Source organism: Paramisgurnus dabryanus, chromosome 17, assembly GCF_030506205.2.
Source record: "Paramisgurnus dabryanus chromosome 17, PD_genome_1.1, whole genome shotgun sequence".
In the NCBI taxonomy this organism is placed as follows: domain Eukaryota; kingdom Metazoa; phylum Chordata; class Actinopteri; order Cypriniformes; family Cobitidae; genus Paramisgurnus; species Paramisgurnus dabryanus.
Window position 1 is genome coordinate 33,392,211 of NC_133353.1, and position 23,862 is coordinate 33,416,072.

At 39.0% G+C, this 23,862-nt stretch overlaps 1 protein-coding gene across 1 annotated transcript; it reads right to left on the reverse strand.

The window, feature by feature from the left end:
* Positions 1-747: 747 nt before the first annotated feature.
* ndnfl (neuron-derived neurotrophic factor, like) lies at positions 748-17,837 on the reverse strand. The gene is made up of 4 exons (XM_065267358.1): positions 17,493-17,837; positions 8,422-8,613; positions 5,455-5,579; positions 748-2,775 (listed from the first exon to the last, which is right to left on the reverse strand). Exons 2-4 carry the CDS (start codon positions 8,586-8,588, stop codon positions 1,391-1,393), a joined length of 1,677 nt encoding a protein of 558 aa, XP_065123430.1. The 5' UTR covers positions 8,589-8,613; positions 17,493-17,837; the 3' UTR covers positions 748-1,390.
* Between the last annotated feature and the right edge of the window lie 6,025 nt (positions 17,838-23,862).

The window sequence follows — 23,862 nt, forward strand, 5'->3', positions numbered from 1 at the left end:
CTCCCTTCGATGCTTTCATGAACGCGCCCAACCCCCACCCCCAAATCCTTTTTGTCGTTTATTGGCTGGAATACTTTGTTTTGTTTTGTGATGCTAGGTTTGGCCACTTGTTGATATTGCCGTTTGTGAAGCCTGGGCTGTCTACAGAGATCGCGTTTTTTTACAGTTTGATCAGCGGACAGGCAGCAAGCAGATAGTGAGGAGATGTTTCCGGTATGTAACAAAAAATGTTTTATGGTCTAAAACGCTTCAATTCGCTTAGAGCGCCTTTAAAATACATTTTGAAATATATGTTGATATATGGAGATTAAAACTAAATATATTTCCAAATTCCAAAATTTCTACAAATTTTCTACAAAATGTATTTAGCAAATATTTAAAATATATTTTTGGCCTGAGAAATGTATTTTTTTGTGTAAATGGGTATTTATAAAAATTTTTTGCACCAGCCACTTTCTTGGCAACCATTTTATTTATTTGAACTCGACCAGGCTCGACCAATCACACTCCCTGCGCACAAAATCATAGAATTGTGGAACAAGCCAATGAAGGTATCTCAGGAGACAGGAAGTAAACAAACATTCGGACATGCCTTGATGCCTTGATGCCTTCGAATGCTGCGTCCGAACGCAGCTCTAGTGACAAGACTCGCGAAAGGCAACATTTAGTTTCTGGGTAAACTATTCCTTTAAAAGATGGTTAATAACTTGATGCTTGACACATCTACAAATCATTTATTGTCTGGTTTGTAACAGTGTTTTTATTAGGGTGCAGAAGCAGCACAACGATCACATCAAATACAATGAAGTGAATGGTAACTTGTATTTGCCTGCTGCATGCTTTAGCAGAGCATAATTAACATTTCACGCATCTCTCTCTCTCTCTCTCTCTCTCTCTCTCTCTCTCTCTCTCTCAGATTGAGTGATCTGATACACAGCTCTGTTTAGTGCTGTCCCTCAAAGCCCTCCGGCTGTTTCTTTTGCATATTTTGGCATCATCTTCTTTTGTGTAAGAGATGAGAGAGTTTCTCTGTTTTTCGGACACTCAATACTGTATAATTATCAACAGAGACAGCTCACAACAACAACAACACAAACATTAGTACATCGATATCGTACAGTAAATTAGTTTTTGCTGGTGTGAACTTGGTCTCACCTCTCTCTGTATCTTTGTGTGTATTTGTGCGTGTGTTAGCATAGGTCTCCGGCATCTGAATAAGTGTGTAGTCTTGCTTGAGTGTGTTACATATGACCTCCATCACACCAGATCCTTCTGGTCTGTGGCCACCGACAGTTCCTCCTCTGGGCTTATATGGTTTCATCGCGGCTTAATGTCTTTTCATTAAGTCCTCAACGCGGTAGTGAAATTTCGGCGATGTCCACCAGTCCACTCAACATTCACTTTTGGTTCTCAAAGTCTTGCTGTGGTACTTAATCGGCAGTCCCCAGCGTCTCATAAGATAAACATCAAACACATACAGCACTCCTGGATCAAGTTCACTGATCACAGCTGTCGTGACCGCCCGACGCGGATCAAGCTCCTGGAAATACTTACAAAGGACTCTCTCGCTGGCCGGTCGGGACTCCGGGTCAAGGCATCGATCTGTGGAGCTGTGTTTGCCTGAGCCGTGTGGAATTTGCCTTCGGTAAACACAATAGAGACTTCGCTCTTCTGTTCCCATCCAGGCTATAGTAACAGAGTTGCAGGTCCGCAATCTGTTGAAAGACTTGATCTGGAGCATAGCGGGAAACACCGGCACCGCTCGGCGATGGTAAGCGGATGATGCTTGCATTCTGAGACAGGATCGTGACTTGTCTGAATGCGAAGCCTGAAGTTGAATGAGGTAGGATGGGCCGCCATGCAACCATATTTGGGCCAACTCGTGTCCCACCTCCTGAGTGGTCAACTCCTGACCTTTAGTGGAAACGGTGACCTTGACTTTACCGGTGCCATTGCAGGTGTGCATGGTAAGGAGGCCGTTCTGTTGCCACCCACGAGGCTTAAATCGGAACGATCGCTCCCCGTTTTGACTGCTTGCGTCCCCATTCAGGTTGACCCATTTGACTTGGCCTTCTCGTAAGGGCATGACGGCCGGACGAGCCTCTTCGTGCGTGCGGGCGAAGGTACCCGTGTATGGGACGCTCGTGCCATTAACCTTGTCCACTACGAAAACGTCGAAGTAGTACTGTGTATCCGGAAGCAGGTCTGAAACGGTGCACACGCTTTCCGTGTCCTTGCACACACATCCGGGGTCTTCAAAGTTGTCCCACAAAGCACTAGAAGATTCATTGTCCTCAGAGGTATCTGGTTGATTCCACCACCAGTCTTTTTTAAGCTCTTTGCCAGGTCTCATCTGCTCATTCTCATCCTTTTTAGACCCCTCGCGAACTGCGCAAAGACTGCGATGGTTATGTTTGGGGTTAACTAGGACACAGTATTCATAGTATGGACGGTTACCATGGTGACCTTCCTCAACAACGACAGAAGAGCTCGGAGCCCAGCTCAAAGTGACGCTGGTCATGCCGACCCCCAGCGTGTGCACTCTTGGGTCGGGCGGCAGTTCAGGAAAGACCCCGGAGGGTCCGGGACCTTCGTGCAGGTAGGCGGACACCTGGGTGTCACGCTCGTTCGATTTCAGGCGAAGGATGTAGATGGATGCCGGAGCGTAGGCAGGACCAGTGTAGGTGTCTACAGCGTTCCCGGTGTAGGTGTAAATCTTAACCTCCCTTCCAGAACCTTTCCACCAAACCTCGGGCATGCTCTTCTTTGAGGTCCCTGCAAAAAAGAAGCATTGCAGAAGACGGATGCTTGTTAGTTCAAAAAGCTCGAATCAAAAGAAAGCCCAAAACACATCTGACCCTGTTTCTCATGCAAACCATCGCTGCTTTTTAGAGGAGACGTTGGGTAATTCAAAGTGAATAATTTAAAGGTGTAGATGGGGACCCCTGACTTCACAGTCTAAATGATTTAAATGTCACTTTATGACTTTATAATGCGGCTTTGCCCGGCAGACTATATATTCATTTCGGTGCATGCTCATGATTACCAAAGCAGAAAACGCAGTCACCATAAACCACATCAAAGGCAGGAGAGAATCAAGTTGTGCTTATACGGACAGCACAAAGAAAGTCTTGTAGACATTAAAGTGGTAATGGTTTTTAAAATTTGATGGATACAAATGTACAATATATGTCATTTATTCATTTACTTATGCAACACAGTACTTTAAATCTATATTTTAACAAAATTTACACTTATTCTGTGCATGCAAATCTTTCTTTTATGCTCGTAACTTAATCTACACTTGCAAATCGCTCTACACAGACAAATCTTTTAGGTACACATTTTCATTGAAAGATACAATACTGTGTAAAAGTCTTAGGCCAGCATGCCACCATTAGATAAGTTGTTTTTGCATTTGTCTTTTTATTCGAATACAACCAGAAAATACAGGACATTAAGTGTAATGTTAAGGGTTTGGTGTGAGCAAACACCAATAGCTGGAACCTGCAGGATCTCTTAAATGAAACGAAATCCTAATTTCTAATTCTAATCAACTGACCTCAGGTCTCCTCAAAAGAGTTTAAGATGTGGTTAGTGCCAAGAAAGGTCTAACACTAAATACAGATTTTTTTCCCCAGAAGAAACAAATGTAAAAAAGCAAAATGTATTCATGTATCCAGCATTTTGTAAGAATAATAGATTAAAGTCTGCGTAAAGTCTGATATTTAATATGTTCTCAGTTTGTGACACCACAGAAATTTTTTTTTTAACCACCAATGACAGAGGGCCCACGCTGCGACGCTCGTCACAACATGTATTTAGCCCGTCATGTGTGTGGCTCGTAACATCAAAATATGTGTTCAAAGCGTCATGTGCATCACGTGTGATGTCAAAATGAGTGTTTGCTGCAGATACTTCGAAGGGTTTTATTATAAAAGATGATAACTCACGTTTGCTAGATACTCGCATGTGTAATCAGAGTTTAGTGTTAAGTTAGTGTCTTGCGAGTATTTTGTGAACGTGAGCGTCTCTTTTATCATAAACCCATATAAACACGTATTTTGACATGACGCAGGATGAACATGGTTCACATGACACAACAAACACATATTTTGACATGACGAGCAACACACATGACACTCCGAAAACATATTTTGAATTTGCGCCCCTCTGAAGAGAAGTCACTGGCCGCCACTGTTAACCACCCAGCCAACTTTGCATGATTAAAAAAAGATTAAATAAAATAAATTAAATGAATAAAGTAAGGCAGGATTCTGCACTCGCAAACACTGGGGGCGTATCCGCTGTCGGCGCTGAAACCACGCCCACTCACAGGAAAGTTGCCTACAACTGCTATATACCGCTACGAGCTAAATGGATGTTTGTGATTGTGTTAGGGGCGGGGCTATGCCTGGTGGCTCCATTGCGTCATCGAGGCCACCATTTTAGCCCCAGCCAAATAAATACACTGCAAAAAAAAAATTTGAAGAAAAAAATTCTTAGTATTTTTGTCTTGTCTTCAGTACAAATATCTAAAAATTCTTAAATTGAGATGCTTTTGTTTGATGAGCAAATCGACAAAAGAAATTACGTCTAGTTTTTAGACCAAAAATATCAAATTTAAGTGATTTTAAAATAAAACTGCCAATGGGGTAAGCAAAAAAATCTTGAACATTTTTCTTAAACACTAAATTTAAGAAAAAAAAATAAATTTGCTTACCTCATTGGCAGATTTTTTGGCTTGTTTTATGCACAAAATCAATTAAATTTGATATTTTTGGTCTAAAAACTAAACTTATTTTCTTGGGTCGTTTTGCTCATCATGAAAATGCATCTTAATTTTTAGATATTTTTACAGAAAACAAGACAAAAATACTAAGACATTATTTTCTTGAGAATAATTTTTTGCAGTGAAGTGAAGACAGAAATGTGAAAAAACTGTTTAACGGTGTAACTTCCTCAATTCACTACTACATAGTTCATAGTCTTTGTAACATGTTTACACAGACTTTAATAATAAAACATTTATTTATTATACTGCAGTATATGAATTTATAACGTCAATCATTCTTTCTAATTAGAAGCAGATGATGTTTATCCCTCCATATGTTGTGTCTTTGTTTCTGTTTATTCTCTCTATCTGAGAAACACAGCCTGGAGATTTAGAGATGGATAAGAGAAGAATCTTCTGGCCGTTGAGATCCCAAAGCAACACAACAGCAGTTTTACACCTGCTAATTAAATCAGTGAGCCTTAAGCGACTGCTTCACATCTCCATTAATGTCTCTGGTGGGATATGTTACCGATCTGCCCTTCAAATATAAAACCTGATAGCCCTGGTTAAGACCATGCCAGTCTTACTCAAACATACCACACACACATGCTTTCCACATGTGCTCATCTACATGTTTACATGAACACAACACATGGCTTCGACAAACTCAAACTCACAGTGGGATTTCTTAGGTGGTTTATCCTTCAGCGTACGGACAGCCAAACTCCATTCAATGGGTACTGCACAGGGGCTCACAGTAACAGACATCAAATCAGCTTTCTTCTTTAGTGTAAAATACAGCCTGAAACACAATCAAACGAGAATAAGTTTGGATTTATTAACTCTTTCCCCACCATTGACAAGTTATCTCGTCAATTAAGAGAAACTATTTGCATAAAAAGTGTGTTTCTGATTAATTTTTATGTTTATCTGTAATACAACAATTATCCACTAGATCTACTTACCCGACTTATAAAAAAACTGAAGCAAAAAAGTTATTTACTTATTTTAAACTCTGTGTATGTTTTGATAATCGTTCTGAATCTGATCTCTTCACAAAAATTATTTCAGCTTTTTGCTAAAAACATATTTTTTAAAGAAAAGTACCCATATTTAAGAGTTTATATGTTTTTTGATGTATTGTTTTACAACAGTAACCATAGTTTAACTATGGTTTTTGAAAACCACGGTTGTTAAAACCATGGTTATTTTGTGGTAACCATGGTTTTACTATAATAAACATGTTTTTTGTTTGTTTTAACTGTAGTAAAACCATGGTTAATTTTTCTAAGGGTGACAAATAAACCAATTTCTTTAAAGTTGGCCTACTGTCAAAAGTTTGCAATTTTAAATCATTTTAACCTTTATTAATAAAATGGCTGCTCAGTTTCGTAAAAAAATAAAAATGTTATTAACATTTATTCATTTAGGACAGTGTTTTCCAAAATGGGTTTTGCACGACCCTGATGGTTCGCAGGAAGGGAATTGGAGGTTCGTGAGTTGATGAAAAAAATTATTACAATAAAAAGGTGAATAAATATTTTTAAAATAAAAAATCTAAATTAAACACTTACTTACACAAAATATGCACAGCTAAAAAAAAATTTCAAGAAAAAAAATTGTTTTCAGTAAAAATATCTGAAAATTCTTAGATTAAGATGCTTTTGCTTGATGAGCAAAACGACCCAAGAAAATAAGTCTAGTTTTTAGACCAAAAATATCAAATTTAAGTGATATAATGCACAAGATATTTTTTACTAAAAACAAGACAAAAATACTTAGAATTTATTTCCTTGAAAATATTTTTTTTGCAGTGTGTGTTTTATTTATTTAATCTGATTATCATGTGACCATTAAACAACACCGCATATAAGAAAATTGCGAACTCATGCATATAGCTTACCGATATGTTTTATGTACTAATAAAAGAATATTGGTGTTGAAGGTCCAATAACAGGTAATAACAACAAAAACTATGTAAAATAAACGGATTTAAATTAATGAAATGTTTTTGTAGTGAAACATGCACATGTGCTATTAAATTATTAAAATACTTAAAGTACTTCAAGTAGGCCTAAATAATTTAGGTTAAGAGGTTCGTCTGAGAAAAAAGTTTGAAAACCCCTCGTATAAGTCAATACACAGAGAGTTTTTAATAAATGCATTATATTATCTTTCTTGCAAAACATCTGTAAAAATACATTGGTATTTTTGACCAGCATCCAATGGAGAAAGATGCCTTCTGCTGTAGTTTTATATACCAATGGATAAATGGGTCATGCAAACCAGCCAAACTTTGACTTTCAGGATATTTGCAAAGAGTTTATACTAAATCATTTTTGTAAAGTTCTGTTACTCATTTAGCATACAAAGAGGGTTCAATATGTCTTTGAGCTTTATAATATCTATTGCTTGTCTGCTGTTCTTCAAGGCGAGGTAAAACAAAAGCAATGACTCTAGAATGACAGATCTCTGATAAGCTTCCATCGATCCATCACTGCTGGTTAGATATGCATCTTCACAAACCCAAATGTTTACAGAACGCAGCTGAAGCCAGGTGCACCATCATGCGCATTCATTCCCTCCATGAATAACATCACACTGGGAGGAATCTGGTGAACCTCCCTCTGTGCATTCTGGTAACACCAGGCATTTGGCAGCCGCCACTTCCTCTGACCTTGAATCCCTCCTTCAGTCAATGGTCTTTGACATCTGCTATGTATAATTCATTATGTTCATTCTATCATTCAGACATCAGATTTACGACTTATTTGTCATAATGTGATTTGGATGTCTTACACACATAGTTCAGGTAATCTGGTTTATCTTTGACCTTGACGAGAAAAATCAAGGGCATCTGATGGATTACTGTCGGTGTCGAGCGTACTTTATCTCCGTCTCATCAGGTGCATTCACCCATTGCCCTTTTAGTGAGATTTTACTGTGGAAGGTACAATTACGATCTTTTAATTCATTCATTAATTTGATTTATAATCTGAAACTCCTACCCTGTGGCTGTGAATTTAAAATGCACCCTTTTCATCTCTCTCTCTCTCTCTTTCACTGAATCCTGACACCACCTCTGTTACGGACGAGAGAGCATTTCTGACTGTGTGATTCTCACTGCTAATGTCGCTAATGGATGAAGAACTTCGCTGCTTGAATTCAGTGGGTTTGATAAAGAGGAAACCGGGGGAATGTGTGGTGTGATTCGAAGACCATTAACAAGAAGCAAATGACTGTGTTACTGATTACATCCCGTAAACTGTTTGTGTAGAAGCAAATTGTCTAAGTAGATCGTTTTTATCAAATAATACGTGCGCTTTATGGGCCATATGGACTTTCACATGGACTGGGTTACATCCATTCTTGTGGAACAACGCCCTCGAGGACTGATATTAGTTTACTGTGATTTTCGGATGAGTCTGTTTCCCGCTAAGCGATACTGCAGTAGTGGTACAATATCTCTGGAGATCAGTAATGTGGATTTAAACTTAAACTCTTGCACTCTTTTATTGCTTCGGTAGTCAGGTAATCTGTTTTGTTTGTGTCGTTCTTTCTGATTGGTCAGCGTGTGTGTGGTCAGATATTCACTTCGAGAAGATTTTTTATTTGACTTTATCAGGTGTGTCTGTGTGTCTTACTTGCGAGTGCGTCCTTTAGGTAGATGTACCGCTGTGATCTTGTTCTCACCCAGCCATGTTGTGGGGTGTAACGTTACTTCATTTTCTGGTGCCAGGGCGAAGATGGTGGCTGGGCCAGAGAAGAAGGCCATAGCCAGGTAAAGACAGCAGGAAAGAGTCATCTTCATTCACCACAAATGGCCACTAAAACAACTGGAAAAACAGAAAATTACAATTTAAAAGAAGATGAAATTGCTTTAGTTTCTCAGTCTCTTGACGGTGTTGAATATTTCTGACATGTTCAAATAGAAATGTAATACAATCATGCTTTAATTCATTTTTAAAGTCACAATGAAATTGAAATTAAAAACTTTCATTTTTTTGTTGAATATTGTTTTATTTTTTTTAAATGGATGGATCTGTGAGCTTCATTATTATTATGATTATGTGCTATCATAATCTTTATTTAAAACAATTTCTCTTTAAATGGGGCGTGCACACCAAAGCTTTTACAGCGGTGGTGGGCGCATGTTTTCAATTTGAAAGTGCAGCGTTTTTTTAAAAAAGCCACCAGCTGGCGGGTTTTTTCCTGCACTGAATATTGAAAAATATTTAACTTTGAGTGAAAAGCTCAGCTCGTCAATGTCAATTCTCACACGGCTGTCCAATCACAGTGGAGAAGGGGCAGGACAAATATCACAACAACCAAAGCTTTTACGGTGGCGGCCTGCCCATGTTTTCAAATGTTTCCAATGGAAGCGCAGCGTTTTTCAAAAAAGCCACCAGCTGGTGTTTTTTTCCGCACTTAATATTGAAAAATATTCAACTTTGGGTGAAAAGCTCAGCTCGTCAAAGTCAATTCTCACACGGCCGTCCAATCACAGTGGAGAAGGGCTGGGACAAATATCACAACAACCAAAGCTTTTATTGCGGCGGCCAGCGCATGTTGTCAATTGTTTCCAATGAAAGTGCAGCGTTTTTCAAAAAAAACACCAGCTGGCGTTTTTTTTCCCGCACTGAATATTGAAAAAATATTCAGCTTTGGGTGAAAAGCTCCGCTCCTCAATGTCAATTCTCACACAGCCGTCCAATCACAGTGGAGAAGGGCTGGGACAAATATCACAACAACCAAAGCTTTTATGGCGGCGGCCGGCACATTTTTTCAATTGTTTCCAATGAAAGTGCAGCGTTTTTTTTTTTAAAAACACCAGCTGGTGGGTTTTTTCCACACTGAAAATTGAAAAATATTTAACTTTGAGTGAAAAGCTCAGCTCATCAATGTCAATTCTCACATGGCTGTCCAATCACAGTGTAGAAGGGGCGGGACAAATATCACAACAACCAAAGCTTTTATGGTGGCGGCCGGCACGTTTTCAGTTGTTTCTGATGGAAGCACAGCATTTTTCAAAAAAGCCACCAGCTGGCGTTTTTTTCCGCACTAAGGGGGTGTGCATACCAAAGAGTTGAAAGAGATTCAATTTTTGGTGAAAAGCTTCGCTTGTCAATGTCAGTTCTCACACGCCCGTCCAATCACAGTGAAGGAGGGCGGGACAAGTATCACAACAACCAACTGGCTCACAGCTCAAGTATCACAGCTACCAAAGCGCTCGGCTGAAGAAAAGCTGGCGCACAGCTGAAAAAACAGCTGGGTTTCGGCGTCCTCCAGGCATTTTCAGTTTTGGTGTGTATGCCCCCTGAATATTGAAAAATATTCAACTTTGGGTGAAAAACTGGTGCATCGTACAATGACTGATAAACAAAGCAGAATTATCACAGCAGCCAAAGCCCTCAGCTGAAATAAAGCCATTTGCAGGCGTTTTCAGCTGCGTAAAAAAGCTTTGGTGTGCACGCCCCCTTACTTACGGTCAGTTGGTATGGCAGGTGGGCGGGCTTGGGAAAATATTGTGGCGATTAGCAAGTAGCAACATGACCCAACTTCCAACGATCCAGTAAATTTTCAGAATTCAAGTCCAGCACTACAGTACCTTATTTCAGAAGCTGTTTCACTCGGATATACGTCACGACAGGGAACATAAGACGATCGCTACTTCCGCTTCATTGTGACTTTAAATTAATTTGTATGTAAACAATAGTTTTATAATAGTTTTAGAACAAACACGTTTGCCCTTACTATAAGGAAGAATAATAGAAAACAGGAAAATTATGAAATATTTAATAAATGATATTATATAGAAAACATGGTATTATTGTTTTTTTTATGTACTTCAAAACTGTAAAAATAATTGATTTACAAATAAAGAACAATACATACACATTACATACATGCACACATATCAGTAGCCAAGCCATTCAAGCATTTAATTTATCTAAAAAAGAATCGCTACAAGAAACATTACACTAAAGAGAAACATAGGTGCAACAGACTTCGACAGAAAACAGATCCATAAAAATCAAAGTTTAACGCTAAAACACTTCACATCGCTACTGCAGAGCTGTCACTTTCTGCCACCAGTTGGGCTCCACCCACAAAAAACGTTTGCAAACACGCAAAAGGTCTATGCAAAGTGATGTCAGTTTGCTTAGAAAATTGCAATTGGTTGTCCGATGAAACTTTTGAAGTTTTACATGGATTTTTTTCATTAACGGGTGGTTGTGTACACACGCATGCAACACACAATTATGTTCACGCAACATATAAAAGTGAATTTCTCATATTAGGTGACTTATAAATCTCCTAATTTAAAGGCCTGTCTTATGCCAAGTTCACACTACAGGATTTTAAGCCCGATTTGCAAATCATGGAGCTTGCAAATCAGCGGGAGCAGCGGGCGATCAACGAATTAAAGATACTTGCTGATGCCTCGCTGACGCCATAGATATATACACTAGATGTCGCCTTCGGGTTCTAAGCATGCGTCAAAACCGCCGCCATCTTGGAACAGGGGTCTTGTCATAGGAAGTAGCTAGGTAACGCTGCTATCTCCGCCTGTACTTCGAATTCATGGACGAGGCTGGACTTTTGTGCTGCGTATGGATGTTAGGGCTACTAGTACTATGCATTATAGTTAGAAAAAGTAGATTTTCAAAATATCAAAACTTAATTTTTTTTCTGGACTCAATGCTAAATACATGTCTGACTGTTAAAACTGCTGTAAACCTTTTTAGTGAAGACAAGGAGACTTGGATTTCCTCGAGCAGTAGTCTTTATTGCAGAAAGCGATCTTCAAATCAGAGCATAGAGATAGGGGCGCTGCAATAACCAAGTCTCCTGGTCTTCGCTAAAAAGGTTTACAACAAAACGAACCAAAAGAAAACCTAGAAAATCGCATTCATGGCGATTTATGGAGATTTATGGTGATTTTATTTCCGTCACACCATTGCCTACAATGACGCTGATGCGGGGTTCCCCTGTTTACAAATGGCGGCTCTATTTGACGCATTCGTTCCAATGAACTGCCGTAGCCAAGGCGACATCTAGTGTATATATCTATGCGCTGACGCAAGACAAATATCTAGCATGATGAATATCCTGTGATGTCACATGTCACAATAAGTTACAGCCAATGAGAGCAAGGCATGGGTTGAGGTACCCACGTATGCTGATTCATTCTTTTACCCCTTAGGGTTTTTTCTTGTTTCGCGTCATTTCCTGTTTCACTTCTCTCATGTTTTTTTGTGACAAAAGTTTTTGTGTGACCTCCTGTTGTGTATCATACGTAGTGTGAACACCTCTACGACTTGAAGACTTCAGACTTTATGATGTCCTTGAAGTAATCGGCAGAGATAAAATTGCAAACTTTAAATTAAGATTAAAATCTAAACCTGTCAAAATGAAGCTTTTCATGAAGGATTTCAGCTCATCGTGATTTACTGTTAAATCCTAACAAGATCTGCATTCGAGGCGGTAGATGCTTGTTTGTCTCCCAAGGTGCTGACAATCTAGTTTGTGTGTTTTCAGCGCAGAGGTTATTCATTACGGCTGACAAGCGTTGAACAGAGCTATCAGTCAATCAGTTGATTCACTCACACTCCATCTGTTGTGAGGGCAAGATGAGAGAGATAGAGTCTGTTGAAGAGAGAAAGAGCGAGAGAAAGTTAGCCCCGTCCCAGCTGATGATTCATTGATAGCGAGAAACATATTTCTTTTATTCAGAGAGAATTATTTATACGAGCAAAGAAAATTTGCTATCCGCTAACGCTCGGGAATCTTGCAGCGCTCTTCGCTTTGACACTCGGCAGCAACCACTTCGACTCGAGTGCTTTAGTAATGCACGCCGTTCGAATCTGCGTCTATATTTTTAACAGGAGGGTTCAAATTGGTGTGCTGTAAAAATAGAAAGCTCTCGCTTGTCGAACCCGACTCCTCTCATTATGTGTGTTTTTTTAAGTCTTCCCGAGAAAAGAACAAACCCAGGCAAAACAGCACCTGGAGGTAATCCAAAAACAAAGCGGAGCGGCGGTTGTGGGGGAGAGTCGAGGAAGTTTAGAAACTCTCAGATGTTCGTGTGCTGTTTATCTGCAGCTGATGTGAGTTCACATCCCTGGAGAGACGAAAGCTGCGATCAAAGCCGTCGTGCTGAAAAGTGTCCCCATAACAACACTCGCACTTGTCACTGGGGAAACATTGCCGTGAAGATCAGATGACAGGCGGTGATGGAGCGAACGCACATGCGACCCAACCTCTGATCTGAGTATGACTGTTAAACAGACCTTCATCAGAAACATACAGGAGATTTAAGATGAAGAAGCAGCGGGTGGAGAAGAGGATGCAAGGAAAGTGTGAAGAGAGAGAGAGAAAGGGATCGGGAAAATGTCCAGGAAGATGGAGAGAGGGATTAGGAAAGGTGAAAAAAAGACAGCGAAGGTGAGAAAGAAAAGATCAGAGGAAAAAACGGAGGGAGGAGCTGAACATGGACGTAGGAGGTGGAGAGAGGAGAAAAATGAATAAATTGACGCATGCATAAATGAAACATCCATACGTCTCTCTAAGAATAACTATGTTCAGTAGACTCATGCACATATATGTACACTCCTAAAAAAAGTACTCTTCACACCAAAGCCATAGAAGAACCGTTTTTGGTTCCTTAAAGAACCGTTCAGTCAAAGGTTTTTAGAAGAACCATTTGAGGAGTTCAAATGCAAAAGCCAGAAACGGTTTGTTGAAGAATCCACCAAACACCACTCAATTTTTCTGTAAAGTCCTCTAAGTCAGGGGTTCTCAAACTTTTTGCAACCTTACAGGGGGAAAATATTTCCAAGGAGCCCCTTAAAATTCTAACAGTTAAACAGAAAACACATTATTTTCAACATACCGAACATTATTGTTGCTCCTCTATTCACCGCATCGATTTGTACAAAGCTCATTGTACGCTTAAATTGTTGTGTGCTCTAATTGGCCAGCAATCCAGTGCTTTGTGATTGTCCGAATACTTCAAGCGTGTGACGGAAATGTTACACTCCTTACCACATTTGAAATATCTGTTCCCAAAGCAATACTGCATGGGGGGGCAACAATACTACAGCGCGAATAAAAGTTACGCCTTCTTTCTTTGCATATACATTTGGGTGGTGTTATGCAAATGTTCCCACACTCCCACATGGAAAAAACATATATAAACATATATGTTTCAATATAGGTTTTGATATAAGTTTTACATATATGTGACATATATAAAATTGGCCGTTTTCCTATATTATATGTACATATATGTACATATATGCACATATATGTTAACCTATATATTGGTAAAATTATTAAAATCTGTAGTTGCTAATAAATTAAACATAAATAAAGGTCCAACCAATGACAGTCTGCACCTGCAGGAGCAAGGTTCAAACCTCCAACCTTCCGATTACAAAAAAAATGCAATCCCACACACCACTGCTGGGATTCGAACACCCAACCTTCCGATCATTAGACAACTCGCTTTACCATCTGCGCTACTGTCACTGTTAAATATCACTAAACCATTTTGTTATACATGTGGTAGACAGATCTTGTAAATGTTTTAAATGTGCAGACATCATAATTTTATTTAATAATTCACATAATTTATGGCCTGTATATGCACATATATGCACCTCAATTTTGCATATATGCAGCATATATATTATCATATATGGGCATATATGCTGTATATGTGCAGCATATATGGGCATATATGCTGTATATGTGCAGCATATATGGGCATATATGCTGTATATGTGCAGCATATATGTGCATAGTAGCTGCATATAGGTTTCATATATGTGCATATAAGCTGCATATAGGTTTCATATATGCACATATATCCACATATAGGTTCTTTCCATGTGGGCTATGACGTGCAACTGTGGGGGCATGTTTGAGTCAGGCGTTTTAGGAAGGCGTGATCCAAGAATATCCCTTTGAGTCTGAGACTTTGATCTTTGCAACTTTTTCAGGCTCCCCTAGAGTTAAACATTTGATTCTTAATTAAAATATCAAGTTAAAATATCAAATTTCACATATCACAAAAACAACCGCGCATCGTTCGACAACTGATAAACAAAGCAGAAGTATCATAGCAATCAAAGCGCTCAGCTGAAAAAAGCTGGCAGTCGGCGTCCGCCTGGCATTTTCAGACGCGTTTAAAAGCTTTGGTGTGCACACCGTGTAAGCGCTCTATAGGGCTTTTCACACTTGAAATAGTTAACCTCGGGTTATTTCTAATAAATCCCGGGTAATCTGTTTCACATTGTTCATACTTAACCAGGGTAAAGAGATAACCTTGGGTATTCATAATTTGCCGTTTCACACTGTGTATTCCTAAACCCTGGGTTAACATTTTCAGTTATATATTTGCAGTGTCAACAGTCATGATTGGGTAAAAAGCGATGTCAAACTGACTGAATTAAAATAACGATTTAAATAACCGCTTTAAAGAACCGATTGTCTTGCGGTTCCGCGTCAGTGACAGAACAGGTCGCAACGTAAATCTCTTGGCTGTTTTAAGTCTCCTGGGATGTCTTTTTACCCTAATTCAGGTGATTTCTCTGCACAGATTGTGATATGTTTCTGATTGGCTGTCCGTTTTTAAGCATTGAGTCATTGTTTGGCACCGCAATGCGGGGTTAACACCGCAAAAGCAGGGCTGCAACCCAAATGTGGCAGTGACGTGGATCACAGCGCCCTCTAATGTGTGGTTCAGTTTCTTTATTTTTACATTCCGACTTTTTTAAAGGAACACGCCCAGATTTTGGGAATTTAGCTTATTCACCGTATCCCCCAAAGTTAGATAAGTCCATACATACCTTTCTCATCTCCGTGCGTGCTGTAACTCTGTCTGACGCAGCCCCCGCTAGCTTAGCTTAGCACAAAGACTGGAAGTGAATAGCTCCAGCTAGCATACTGCATCAATAAGTGACAAAATAACGCGAACATTTTTCTATTTATGTGTTGCAAATCACTCCCCCCAGGTAGCAGTGCTTCGCCTTTCGAGAATATAGTTCCCAGTATGTATACTGTAAAAAGATGTCTGTGTCTTATATGACCTTGTTATTTGTACACGGTGTGACTATACAAATCACATTTTGTCACTTGTTGGGAGCAGTATGCTAGCTGAAGCCATTCACTTCCAGTCTTTGACAGAGTTACAGAAGGCACGTAGATAAAGGTATGTATGGACTTATCTAACTCTGGAGGAAACGGTGAATAAGCTAAATTCCCAAAATCTGGGAGTGTTCCTTTAATCATTTGCATTGTTATTGTGATTTTGCAACTGTTTACTACGTCTTATCCAGAGAAGTGTATTTTTTTTTAAAGTGAAGGTTTTTGCCAAAAAGCTTGCATGCACTTAGAGGGTTTTGCAGGGAAATATGTTTGTTAAATACCAATGAAATGACTATAGTGACATTTGTGAAAATAAGACATTTCAATGACTGACTAATAATCATTTCATTGCCATTAAAGTGAAATGACTGAAACTAAAAATAAGAGCATGCTAATTTGCAAGAAAACATGTCAGATGCGCTCTTCATTTCTTAAAGATTAAAAAAAAAAAAAACGTTTATAACCTTTAATAGTTTTCCAGATGTTAAAGGTTCTTTATAGAACCATTCAGCCAAAATTGGTTCTTCTTTGCTAATGCATCATGAAGCACATTTATTGTTAAGAGTGTATTATGATCTATATCTCTCAATCTCTGTATTTACTGTGTCCAGTAAGCTCTTGTGACTATACACACGCTCTCTCTCTCTCGCTCGCTCGCTCAATCTGTTCGAGAGCTTGTTGATGGCGTTGGTGACTGTGGTTTCATGTGACACATGCTCTTTGCAGGGGTCCTGACTGCTCCCAAGGGAACCAGATATAAAGAGAGAAAAAAGAGAGAGATGGAAAAGAGGGAAGGAAAGATTGCAAACTTGAATAGTATAGAATGGAAACTGAGAACTCGTGCGAAGATCGGGGCCGTAGGGGGATAAATAGAAAAAGAGAGAGAGAGGAGAAAGGGGATTTAGTGAAAGATTGATGGGAAGTATGAAAGAGAGCAGAAATATATTGATATGCAGTCTTTATAAGAATTAATGGTTGATTTCAACAACACTCCTAAAGATAAAGGTGCTTCACGATGCCATACAGTAAATTAACCATTTAGGTAGATGAACCTTTAGCAATACGGTTATTTGTACTGAAAAAAGATTTTTAGATTGTAAAAATGTACGAAATAAATTATTCTTTGAGGAACCAAAAATGGTTCTTCTATAGCATCGATGTGCACCTTTTTTCAATCTATAATTCATTTTGTCTCCACAAAAACATCCAAAAGAAGAGATAGATAGATGGATAGATAGATTTGAGTTTAATCAGCACCATTAGGAGTTTCTCATCCCTGCTTAGGATTTCCTTGAAACAAAACCACCATCCCAAACCACAGACCATCTCACTGTTTACCCATGAGCTATTCAGTGGTCAAGAGAAAGAAAAACACATAAAGAGAGGATAAAAGCAGGCCTGTGTTACAAGGTGATGGAGAAAACGATACAGAGATTGAACGCAAAGGTCTCCTGCACAACCGTGTCCATCATCACCTCTCACCAGACTGATTGCTTTAGGATCTCCACTGACATTTAATCACGCACACACACACACAATAACACAATCACATGTTACTCACCTCAACCAGCGCTCAGGACTTCAGAAGACGAGAAGTGTACGTCTGATGTCTTGCGCTCCGGTGCTCGGAGTCATAAAACTCTTCTGTCCTGCCGGAGTCCTGAAGAACGAAATAAGAAGAGACCTCCCACTCTTCTCTCGTTTCCTCTTCTTTTCTCCGCTCTCTCCTCTCCCCCGACCCAGATCTGTGCAGTCCGATAGCTGAGGCGCACTAGTCAAACAAGACACATGCGCATGTGGTGTGTGTTTGTGTGTGTGTGAGAGAGCAAGAGAGAGAGAGATGGAAACAAATAGATGATGGATAGATGGATGGATGGATGGAGAAGTCTCTTGGTGAGAGCTGTCGTTGCATGTATGGCGAGACTGGGAGGTCTCTTGGTAAGAGGGGTGTATGTGTGTATGGTCTAATTGCAGAGAGAATTGGGGAGGGTCTTTGGAGACGTGTGTGTGTGTGTGTGTAAATGGATGTGTTAATTACATTTGGGGACCCGGACAAATCTCAATTTCTCATTTATTCTCATAGAAACCTATAAACAGATCCAAGAAAAGCTTACATTGGAAAATTGATATCCCTTGTGTGTGTGTAATAAAACTCAGACACTCCAGTTGTTCTGTAGCCTTTACGATAACTTTTTGGCAAAAAAGGGTGAATGAGCTAAAGCAGGTCTATATTTATCATAAAAACCCCGAACATGCAGTCCCTCGGCAGCACACACCCAAAGTACGCGTCCGTATATGATGCTCTATAGGTCAAGTGCTCTTTTCACGGAGATTGAATATATATACATGCAATTGTAACTCGACATTGTGCCTCTCTCTTTCGCACAATGCTTTCTCTCCATCTTTCACCCCTCCCTCACATTCTGTCCATCCTCCACCGCAGAATGAAAAGGATCATTTGCATTGTGTGTATGTGTGTGTGTGTGGGTTAAGCATGTCTCTCGGGCCTTTTTGAACGTATTCTAAGGGTGCTTCAGGCTTGCTATTGAAGTAATGAGAACACTCCACCCATCTGGGCATTGTGTACGTGCGTGCGTATGAATGTTTGTGACCCCGGATCCTGAATCATTCACGAGGAAAACCAGAGCTCAAATCATTTTTTCCTGTTTCTCTCGAGCATCGGGTAGAGTATCTGTTGACCATAAAAAGTCATTTTGGTGGTTTTGGTTCAGATCAGGACACATCTATGAGGTGATGAAATGAACTTATATGTTCACCTGTTATTGGGCCTTTATTTGGTAATTGTCTTTTATTGGTACATAAAAACATATCTGTCCATTTTATTTCAGTTTTCCCTGCTTAAAACTTTTTTGTTTTACTAGTTGATTTATTTAGTTGATTTAAGAATGCATAAAAGAAGCTTAGCTAATTTGAATAATATGTATGAATAAATATTAAAATTAAGACTATTAATAAAATGTCCCTTGGCGGGCAACTCACAGACTTCCTAAACCCTGGGTTAACATTATGCATGTTTGTGGTGTTAACTGTATACACAGCATTTGTTCATTTCAACCCATAATTGGGTAACAACTACACAGAATAGGTTATTTATAACCCAACAGCTAGGTTTGTCCATATTTGACCCAACTAAGCATTTTTACACTAGTATACACTATGACGTCATGACGGTAATGCTAAATTCACAAATGCAGAAAGAGGAACCTCATCCTTTAAGACCCATCAGAATGTATTTGATTTTGTCCTTAATCATTATGTTTTTTTTTTCTTTGTGCAATCTATTTTTTCAGTGTTAGTATAGAGTACACGTTGGTTTTAATGCCTGGCTATTAGTGGTAAAATATGAAACTGTTGGCTTTGGTTCAAAGTGGTCTTCTTTCTAACCATTATTGGGAGAAATGACTCTTTCTCACTGTGCATGAAAAAAGACATCAACCCAAAATCTAGTTTGTAATAGCCGGATTATATTTGGTTGATAGTTAACTTAAAGATGGTGAATGATAGCTATTGCTTGCTGGGAACTGTTAAACATTTACTGTACTGTATCTAGCATCTTTCCAAATCTAAGCATGTTGAATTGCATTTTCTGATTTTTTTTAAGTGCCCATATTATGAAAAACTCACTTTTTCTGGGTTTTGGGGTTTTATTTTGTGTCTCTGGTGCTTCCGCACACATACAAACTTGAAAAAAAAAATACATCCATGCTGTTTTGAGTGAGATACAGGTTTCTGAATGTCCTCTGCCTTCAGTCTCAGATTGCATGGTTTCAAAATCAGCTCTGTTGTGACGTAACTAGCCTTGTCGTCACATTCCGTTTGAATTTTCCCGCCCACCACCCCACTCGCAGGTCTCCACCCACCAGGTAGCTAGAAAGCAGTCACTTTGCTGATATCCTCTATACTGCTATCATGGCTCACGGAAATAGCAGCCCTATTTGGATATTATGGATTATACTCCTGCCTACTTTTAAAAACAAAGTGTGTTTATGTGTTTACAGGAACCTAAAGTGTAATCTCATATACAGTATGTTACGACGCAAATAGTCCTCAGATTGTAGGCGATATTATACTATTACAAGACGTTCATGCGAAATCTGATGTAAACAACAGACTTTGCATCTATATTTCACGGATTATACGCATTTGTGGACAAAAATGGTCATTGGATGTATTTTATTGGACTTTCATGGATTATTCACACATCTGAAACAGACTGGATTCGATTCGCGATCGTTATATCAACATAAAGGTAAGAAGTTACGTTTATATTTGCATGTTGTCATCTGGACTTGTCACAAAGTACAACATTTATGATGCTAGAGCATCTGTATCTCAAAACAGAGAACATACACTGATGCTAAACTAGTAAGTTATACCTTCTAAACGATGTATAGTAATGTTAATATTATTCATGTTTGTAGACAGTTGGCTATATAGATATTGTTAGCAGAAAAAAACTGCCCACGAATTGGTGCATGTCGAGTGGGTGAACTTGTGTGTGTGTGTGTGTGTGTGTGTGTGTGTTTAAGCAGTCATTTGCCATTGAGAACGACGAGGTGGCTTACCGCTATGCTAGTTAGTTTGCAGCGTGGATTCTCCTGCAAAGCCAGTGACCAGCTACCGTACTTTTCGAAAGTTAAAAGATATATTTAACTGCTTTGTTTTACAATTCTACATGAACTTACTAAGTAATAGTGTTTTGCCAAACTAACCAAGACCAGGCCTTACCGACCCGGCTTTTCCGACGAGGCTAACGTACCCCCAAGTCACTTTCCCAAGATACGGCAGACCTCCTGCTAGCTTCTAGCGATTGGCATACTATCCACGAGCAGTATACATCCCCGCTGGGTCTTAATTTCTGTAATTTGTGAAAATAATGCATTTGAAAATGTTTTATAACGGGAATATGTCAGCATTGTCCAGGGAAAACAAGTGTATTGTTGAGACTGCTACATCACAATTTACTCTGGAATCATTATGTGTCATGAGTTTCTTCTCCTGGAGAACTTATTAGTGATACTTTTTTGCTTGATTTGTCTGTTGGCAATACATAAACCGTTAATAATAATTTATAAAATAATAATACAGTCTGCACTGCTCGCGATAACATTGCGCATGCGCACATGACGTTAGTAGTGGGGCGTGGCCAAAGGAGCAGCAGCTCATAAATATGTAATGACCACCTCAAAACGGCACAATCTGAAATGCACTGAACTAGAGGCTACTAGAGAAGGGTAACAATCTTTTCCTACAAGCTATTCGAGCAAACAACTTTTGAAACATGTTTTATGGAACTCATACACCTATTTAAAGCAACACTAAAGAGTTTTTGCTCTTTGCTCCCCCTACAGGTTAGAAGCATAATTGTTCATTACCACTGTCGTAAATACTGCAGCATAGCTGGCTCTGATTGGATTGTAGGTCTGCCGTAAAGCAAGTTTTTGTAGTTTTCACTCGGACTACAGGACCACTACCCGACGGTTGGAAACGTCTTTAGTGCGGTTTTGGCCGATAGAGGGCTGCAAAGCTAATGTGAAAGTGCCATTCACCCTGTTTTGAGTGGATGAACCAATGAAACTTTTTTGGAAATGTTATTTTAAGGTAAAAAAAAACTCTTTGGTGTTGCTTTAACTTGTGGAAAAGCAGTCATAAGATGGGCACTTTAAAGATTTTAGTAAGAATTCTGCGATATGTCATCGTATCAACCAAAGGTACTGAAACATTTTACCGGTTTGGTAGTTTAATGCTGAGGGATTCAGCACACTTAAACACACCAGGAGCACACCTACATTCTTAAAAGTTACGATTCTTAAAGAGTTATTTGCAGGAATGCCATAGGAGAACCTATGCTAAATTTTTGGGTGTTTTAAGGTGAGCTTCTCTCTTCGGTCCCCATTGGAGAGCAGGATAAGTGCTGTGGCCCACTTCAAAATCCCTTTGAACTGCCTGAAGTCTGGCTCTCTCTCATACTGCTGTGGTTTTGAAGTTTTTAGTTATAACTGATTAACCTTTTAGATATTGCCTGCAATACTGAAACTGTATATATGCATATGGCTTATTCATCTTCTGTGACTCTCTTCTCTCTCATTTAATTTGTCTCTCTCTTTCCCTCTGGTTACTTTTTTGATCATGCAGTTTTTCTGTTGTGTTTTTTTTAATAATTCATTCACCATATTTGCCGGATGTTTCCTCTTCGATACAGCACGTAAAAAGCAGGGACGTGCACAGGAATTTTCAGGGGCAGTTGCTCTGTATTATACCAAATACACAAAATAACATTGTTTTTTAGCAATGAAATAGGTGCACTTTAAGTTGAATTTTTTTTATGGGTTAAAAGTTGAATTCTCCAGTGTTTTTCTTCTGCAAAAAAAAAAAAAAAAAATCTTACAAATGTCTCAATTACACTAGTAAAAAGTGAAAAGTTGAATACATTTTAAATTAAATCTAATTGTAGAGTTTCATTTTGATTTCTCCTAGCAATTTTAGGTTAAACATCTGAGACTAATTTGAGTAATTAAAAACATTTTTCTGCACTGTAAATATTTTTTTGCTGCAATTTTTAAGTTTAATCAACTTGGATTTACAATTTACAATAAATGTAACCATTTTTGACTAGTGAGGGGTTGCTATAAATTATAAAAATAAAGTTATAATAACTTAAGCTAATTCCACTTTATTTTTTAAAATTTATAGCAACTTCTCGCTAGTCAAAAAATGGAAATTAATTGTAAATCCAAGTTGATTAAACTTAAAAACTTAAATGCAACAAGAACTTTTTACAGTGTGGAGATCTCTGGAGCTCTGCACAACCCATCCAACACTGATCAAGTTGAAATAGAGAGGACATATAGAATTGTGCTGAAAGTGATCTGAATTTTAACAGCCGATGACAAACAGTCGTCCATCTGCCCATGCAATACTGAAATCCCCCCTCCAGAGACAGAAAAAGAGAAAGAAAGAGCAAAAGACGAGGAAGAAAACAGACAAGATGAGACGAAAAGTGACAAAGCATTGCAATAACTCTTCAATTATTTGACGTGCTGTCATATTCAACACACGTTACATCACTTTTCTGAGTTCAGTTTGACCTCCCGATGTGTGATGTCATGGACGCAGCAGGTCACGGAGTGATCTCTCATCCAGGGGGAGTTCAGTGAATGACACATGTGGATGATCTCATCCATACAGCCCTTCCATATGGACCTGTTATATCTGCATCTGTCCATTACTAAAACAGGATATCTGTCTGTGTGTGGCCTCGGAGAGACACTAGATGTGACCACAAAAGAGGTTGTAAAGTTAAAATGTGTACACTTGTGTGTGTGGGCCGTTGTTAGGGGCAGAGTAATGACAATGGGTCTGGTATTGAGATGTGTGTGTGTGTGTCTCTGAAACAGTTATAGCTGATTTGGGGGGAGGTTCCCTTTAGGGGCTCTGATTTGACCTTAGAGGTTGTGTCTCCCCACTGGACCTCATTTCATTTAATTTTTAGGAAGGATCTCCGCTTTGTATCTAGAGTAATAGCCTTGATGATCCACCCGGAAAAAGAAAATCCTCCGCAATACCTTTAAGATAAACTTAAAGCAGTAATTCTCAAAGTGTGGTCCTCGGACCACTAGTGGTCCGCCAAACCCCCCCCAGTGGTCCGCCAAAAGATGACCTAGGCAAGTGTTTATACAATCGTCACTTATTTAAGTAGATTTTTAATGCACTTGCGAAACTGTGATATCAGTTCTTGCCTTTCTGTTTTAATAACGTAAAAATGGATCAGTTGGCTAAACCAAAGAGGAGTCAAAATAAAAGATCAAGCGTCAACTGAAAGCAGCTAAAATTCACAGATCTATTAGTTTTGTTATGTACTAGTTTTTGTTTCATGTGTAAAATCCCTGTAATTTCAGTGATTTTGGACA

Excerpts from the sequence above, each read along its gene's own strand:
- ndnfl (XM_065267358.1), bottom strand. The coding sequence starts at position 8,588 with ATGAAGATGACTCTTTCCTGCTGTCTTTACCTGGCTATGGCCTTCTTC. Across the intron at positions 5,580-8,421 it reads CCTAAAGGACGCACTCGCAA|GCTGTATTTTACACTAAAGA; the intron begins GTAAGACACACA and ends ATTGTGTTTCAG. Across the intron at positions 2,776-5,454 it reads ACCACCTAAGAAATCCCACT|GGACCTCAAAGAAGAGCATG; the intron begins GTGAGTTTGAGT and ends TCTTTTTTGCAG.